Source organism: Netta rufina (genome assembly GCF_964035555.1).
Source record: "Netta rufina genome assembly, chromosome: 2".
Lineage (NCBI taxonomy): Eukaryota > Metazoa > Chordata > Aves > Anseriformes > Anatidae > Netta > Netta rufina.
Genome location: NC_140124.1, coordinates 35,656,241 through 35,662,708, shown reverse-complemented (window position 1 = coordinate 35,662,708; position 6,468 = coordinate 35,656,241). Strand labels below are relative to the sequence as shown.

Sequence of the window (6,468 nt, the reverse complement as noted above, 5' to 3'; positions counted from 1 at the left end):
CCAGCCCCCGATAGGAAGTCCGTCAATTGAAAAGAAAGTCCCAGCTCATTTCTTAGTTACTGAAATGTGTTTCGTTCGGCTTGGTGTTGTTTCTCTTCCGTGCCTAAAATCCTTCTTTGAGATAAATCACTAGCCGTTTCTTTTCTTCTTCCCCACCCCACCCCTTGGAATGTAAATCCTTTCAAGACCGAGCTATTTTTTAGTCTTTTTTTTTTTTTTTCTTCTTTCCATAGGTGTCCACTTCTGGGGAGAGAACACGATTAAATAAGCATCGGATGTAGGTACATTAAGTCGCAGCGCGCCCAGGAAAGGGGCGAATTTTTAACAACCCTGAGACGAAGGCTTATCTTGTTAAAGGTACTTCTTCCCGCTGGTCCATGGAAACCGAGGTCGCTTTGCTCAGCACAGAGGGCGTGAAAGTGAGGAAAGAGTCAGTCCTGGTCGTGGCCGAACAGGTAAAGTCTGAGCCGGAGGGTCTCTGTGCCAGCCCGTTGGACTGGCTGCCGTGGCAAGCCAGGCAGGAGCAGGGGTTGCCCCCGGCGCTGCTGAGTCCATGGCTCGGGGCAGGGTAGAGAGAGGGGTGCCTGAAGGCGCAGAGCAGTTCTGGTCTCGGGTAGGGGTGCGAGAGCACCCGAAAGGTGTCCAGCGGCCTCAGGGGGGTGCTGAACGGGGTGGCGGCGGAGGCCGAGGTGGCCCCGATGCCCATGTGGGAGTAGTAGGGCAGGGGCAGGTGGGACGGGAAGGGGTAGGGCAGGTTGCCCGTGGCCGCCGCGTGGCTCATCATGTAGGTGTAAAACGCCGGGTCCGCCGGGTGCGGCCAGGTCATGGCCAGGCGCTGCCGCTTGTCCTTCATCCTGCGGTTCTGGAACCACACCTGCCGAGAGAGGGGAGGCCACAGCCGTCACCCGCAGCCCCCGCACCCGCAGAGCCCCCGCCGAGAGGCACCGTCCCCCCGGCGGGGGGACCCTTCCTGCCCATGTACATCTGGGGACAGAGCCACCGGAGCAGCCCTTTGGGGCGCTGCTTTTCCTTCCCCCTCTCCCCCCCCCACTGCGGCTCTGCCGAGTGAACTCAGGGCAATCCCGACCCCTTTGCCTGCTCGCTACCGTCCTGCAGACGGGATTACCTGGGATTATTGGCGTGTTTTTTTTTGTTTTTTTTTTTATTATGATGGGATTTTATTTATGGACGAGGCAAAGCAGAGCGGGGAGGAACGAGAAACGGAGCCGCTGCTGGCTCCCTCTTCCCTCCCACAAGAGCCGAGGGAGTTTTGGACTGGCCTGAAGGGAGGATTAAAAATAATCTGGCAGGGAGAGGCCGGATTAGCGGTGCTGGCTGGGATGGCTCCGGGAGCCGCGTCCCCTCTCCCGCATTGCTGCAGGGTGCGGGCAGGGCCAGGAAAGGGGCGGGAGCGGAGCGGGGAGGGAGGGTTGGGGGGGGGGAAGAGATGAGGGAGGGTTGTGCTGGCGAAGTGCTTCCCCGAGTTTTGCAAGGAAGTTTGGCCGTATAGATTTATATCGTGCTAATTGGAAACATGTCCGAGCTGCGTGTACCTTGATGGTGGTTTCTGGCAGATTTAGAGCAGCCGCCAGCTCGCATCTCCGGGGCCTGGACACGTAGTTCTCCCGGTAAAACTCCTTCTCCAGCCGGGCGATCTGCTCGCGGGTGAAGGCGGTGCGGTAGCGGCGCATCTGGTCGCTGGCGCTGCAGGCCAGCGAGCCCTGGGAGCCGCCGCTGCCTCCGCTGCCCTTGGGGTGATCCCCCCCGCCGCTGGGGCTGCCGGCCAGCGCCTCGGAGCACGGCCCTGCGTGGGGAGCCCGGAGCGGGGACACACGCTCGGAGGCGGGCGGACGAGGAGGGATGCTCCCCGCCCGCCTCCGCGTCGAGCTCCCTTCTCCCCCCGCACGCCTCCCCATCTATTTTGCCTCTTTTCCTATCGCCCGCCCCGGTGTGGTGAGGATGCTAGGGAGACATCCCAGGGGGCAGGGAGAAGGGGATGAAGCACGAGTATAGGACTGAGCTGGTGTTCGTTCACCGTGGCTGGAAGGCTACCCCCACCCACTCCCCCAAAATAATAATAATTATAATACACCACCAACACACGCACACCCCTCCCTGGCAGTGCCCGCTAGGATGCCCCGCTTGCTCTCCGCACCGCCGCAGCATCCCCCGACCCCGAGCGGCTGGGAAAGGCAGGTGTGCCCATCGCGGGGCTCCGCCGCCCCTTCCTGCAGCCCAGCAAGGGGCCAGGAGCAGAGCAGCCGGCAGGCAGCGACCCTGCTCCCTCCTGGGGCGGGGGGAGGTCAGGCCTCGGGGACTCCTCGCTCAGCCTCCGAAGCCTGGGATATTTTCAACAAGCCTCTAAGGGACGGGAGAGGGCAGACAGCGCTCTCCGTGCTTCCCGGCTTCTTCTTGAAGTGATGGAGGAATGGGGAGGGGGGAAAAGCGGATTGTTGTAGGGCTGGGGAGGGGGGTGGGGGGGCTCAGCCGGGATGGGAAGGTGGGAATAAGGAGTGGGGGCAGGGGGAAAAGGGGCCTGGCCGCTGCGTTTGCTTTCAAATGCAACTCTCCCTCATTGTGCCCGAGACCAAAGGCAATTAATTCATTGGGACCATTTCCGAGCTGGCGCCACCGAGACATAGAAGTGACAAGGTAATTTGGACCTCTCCTTTTTTTTTTTTTTTTTTTTTTTTTTAAACCCAACATGCAAACAAGGACTTCGCTGCCGCACTTCGGGCAGGCAGGAGTCGACGAGCGATTTTACGGTCTTTACGGGCGCTTCCGCACTCGCCCGGGCACATTTCACCCTGCAAAACCACAAACAGCTCTTGGCCAGAAAACCCGTTTGATCTTGCTCCCCCTCGCCCCCCCTCTTACCCCCTTCACACTCAAAACCCCGCCGGTGGGGAGGATCGGAAGGGATTTCCTGGAGCATGCACTGTCCAGGCAGTGGGGAAGAATAAAATAAATAAATAAAAAAGGATCGGGAGTGGGGGGTCCTTGGCCAAAGGGGGTCCTGCAGGACAAGCTGCAGACCTGATGCATGAGCGCCGGGAAGCCTGGCTCCCCTCCAGGGACGCGGGGGCTGCCTGGTGTCGTGTCCTCTGCCTCCCCAGCCTGCCTCCCCTCGTCAGGGAGCAGAGGGGGCCGAGGAACCGAGCAGCCAAGGGCATCTCCCCCGCTCCCCCGACCCGACTTCGCTTGCCGCTTGCTCAGCTGGCCGGGGGCAGCCCCCCTCCGGCAGCCCCCCGCCCCCCGAGTGCTGCCCCCCGGCCGGGAGCGGGAGGGGGCTGGAGGCATGGGAAGGAGTTGGGTACCTTTGCTGTGCTGGTACTCGGCGCTCCCCGTGGCGCAGTCCGGGGTGCAGCTCACCTCGATTTCCTCATAGAAATCCGACTCGGTGTCCGAGCTGCTCTGCTGCCCTTTGCTGGAGGGGGGCTCCGGGGCGGGGGGCTGCTGTCCGGCCGAAAGCAGTGCTGCCGCCGCCGAGCGGCTCTCCGGCACCGTCCCTGTCCCCGGCAGCACCTCCACCTCCTCTTCGTCTTCTCCTCCGCCACCTCCTCCTCCTCCTCCTCTCTCCCGGGACGACAAGGGGCCAGGTCTGGGGCTGAGGCAGTTCCGATGGATCATCTTCTCCTGCGGCTCTTGTGCGGGGCTCCCCACTGTTTCGGACAAATTAGGCACCCTCTTGCCAACTAGAGCGCCAAGTTGTGTCCCTTCCAGAAACATCACCATCTCCTTCCTGGTTTCCATTGTGGCTTCGCTTAAGGGAGGGGGGAAACAAGTCCAGATCTCGTCCCCCCCTCCCTCCCGCTCCCGCCCCAGCCTTGTGCAAACCCGGCAACCCTCTCCTGCCAATGCAGAGGAGCCGGCGGTGAGATAGGGTGACCTTGTGATGCGAGCGCTCCACTGTGCTGTGCTGCTCTGGGAGGGATCACCATTGCCCTCTTCTTTCTAAGCTGTCATCCTCAATGGTGCAGTCGTCATTACAGTACCACTGGTGACGCCACACATTGATTGCCAGTGGATAAATAGAAACGTCTGCCATGGGGAAGATGAAAGGAAGAGCCGGAGCTAATGGGCTAAATGCGTGATGCACCAGGTGTAGGAGCCCGAGATGGAGAGGGAAGTGTGAAAAAGAGATGCATATGGAGCTGAGCTGCAAAGAGGTTGTAACATGCGGTTAGAGTTCCGCAGGGGGAAGCCTTGCTTGACAATTAACTAGCCTTTTGATTGCTTTAAGCCACAGCCTTGATGTAAAATTGAGGCGAAGATCCCTAGCTGCGCCCTGGAAGTGAGAAGATACGCACTCAAGCCTCTTCCTTCGATGCATTATTTATTGCTGGCAATCAGCTTCCGCATAACTGCATATATAAGGCTTTAGGAATCCTTTGCAAACTGGAGGATAAGGAAATGCGCTACTGTCATTCGCACGTAGAAATAGCCTTGACTGCTTGTTTTGATTCAGTATCGCTGCCTGTTCGGATAATCGTTATTGCTTTTTATTGATTCGTGTTTAAACGATAGTTTAAAATCTGAGAATGCGGTTTAAAAATTATTGCGTTTTACAGCTGAAAAGATAAAAACGACTTCGCTTTTCCTAACTGCAGTTGTTCTGGCTATCTGATATTTGCCATTTACTCTTATTTCTTCCTTCACGGTTTTCATTCGTTCGATGATTCTTGCGCTTTTAAGAGGGTTTTTCTGTCTCCTCCCCTTTCTTCTTTTTAATTAATTGTTTTGCATAAATTATTATCTGCTTTCAGGAGGGAAAACTGCAAGAAGAAGGTCTGCCAAGAATAACCCAGACTCGGAGAAATTCAAGTTATCAAGGCCAGAGCTTATGCTCGCTAGCAGATGTTGCTAAAAGAGAAATGACAAGGGCAACCATTTGGACAGCACTTGTCTGAAAAGAAGGGACCTCGCACCGTAGATACAGCCGCACATGTAGACTCCTTGGTGTATTTTGGTATTTCTAATGAGTGCGGCAAGTATCTCCTCTCGAGTTAATATTGACTCACACATGTAGTGTCAAGTCATTTTCACCATCTGTCGTAACTAGGTTGTTCTAAATTTTTTCTAGGAGTGTTATTGGCTAGTCGGGTTACAGAAAACATTCAACCAATTGCGTTTCCAACCCGGTAAGGAATTTACTGGCATATTTGAGGTGACGTTGCTTTGGTGGGGAACAGGCAGAGCAATAGGAAACACGCTGGGATTTTCTGTAGAGCCCTGTGAGCAAGACGGTCACGATGCAGGGAGGCAAACGAACAAACAAACAAACAAAAAGCAAGCAGGATTCCGGGTCTGCCCGATCCGCGGATTAAGATGTGCTCCCAGCGATAAGCATGCTAATTTCAGGGGGATAAAACAGGAATTTTTACAGGGCTAGAGTCACCCATCTCTCATGCCACTTGCGTGACACGCATGCTTGTTTACATGCACACACACCCCATGCACACACCACGCTCCTGACCGCGCTGCTTTTCATCACACGAGTGATGCGTGCGCTGCTCGCAAACTTGACTATTTTTTGACAACCCATCGTTAAATTTCCTTTCCTTTCTTTCCCTTGCTAGCCTCTAGACCCGCGTGTGTGTGCCCTTCCTGCCCCGACTGAGGACCCGCCGCAGCCAAGCTCCGCTCCTCCGGCATTGCGAGCAGAGGAAGGGTGCAGGATGAGGCCCGGCTGCTAGGGGAGCAGGCGGTGGATGGATGGATGGATGGATGGATGGATGGACGGACGGACGGACGGACGGATGGACGGATTAAGCAACCCGTCCCCGCCGCTTGCCTGGTGCCGCAGCGCTCCTGCTCCCGTGGCGTGGAGCAGGGCGGAGGAATGCGGGGCAGCGCGGAGCCGTGCCACGCCGTGCCGAGCCGTACCGAGCCGTGCCGAGCCGTGCCGAGCCGGGCAAGGCGGGACGCGGCTGCTCGGGCAGTGCTGTGCCTTCTCTGGTGTCCGCTTCCCACGACTCCCGGCGTCATCGCTGCGCTTCGCTGCGGGACCGTTTCGTGTCCCTGTCACCTTCGGGGGTGGGTGGGGGAAGGTTTCGCCTCCCTCGAGGCCCGGGTCAGCCCCGGTCCCCCAGGACTGTTCTCCTCCAGGCTCCTTCCCAGCTCGGCCAGGTAGCCGTGCCGAAGGAGGCTGGAGGTGCCTGTGGCGGATGGAGGTTAATTCCCCGTTAACTAAGAGTTGGGGGGCAGCAAGGAAGGGACGTTCATGTCTGTTTCTAAACAAAACAGTAACGGGGAGCCGAATGCAGAGTGCGAGGGAGCGATCCCCGAGCTGTCATGAACGTGACAGCCGGGAAGTTTGAGGGAAATCCCGACTCTTGCAGTCTGAAGCCCGCGGGACGGTCCCGGTGGGTTACGCTGGCCGATCCCCACAAGTTTTATCATTTTCGTTTACGATCCACTGCTGCCTCCTTCCTCACCCGTTTATTAATCCGTTCCCACCGGGATGCC

The 6,468-nt window shown here is 57.8% G+C and overlaps 1 protein-coding gene across 1 annotated transcript; it reads right to left on the bottom strand.

The window, feature by feature from the left end:
• Positions 1 to 343: 343 nt before the first annotated feature.
• On the bottom strand, positions 344 to 3,753 carry EVX1 (even-skipped homeobox 1; the record flags this gene model as incomplete). Its single annotated transcript, XM_084306949.1, has 3 exons — positions 344 to 874; positions 1,554 to 1,804; positions 3,318 to 3,753. 3 exons carry the CDS (start codon positions 3,751 to 3,753, stop codon positions 344 to 346), a joined length of 1,218 nt encoding a protein of 405 aa, XP_084163075.1.
• Between the last annotated feature and the right edge of the window lie 2,715 nt (positions 3,754 to 6,468).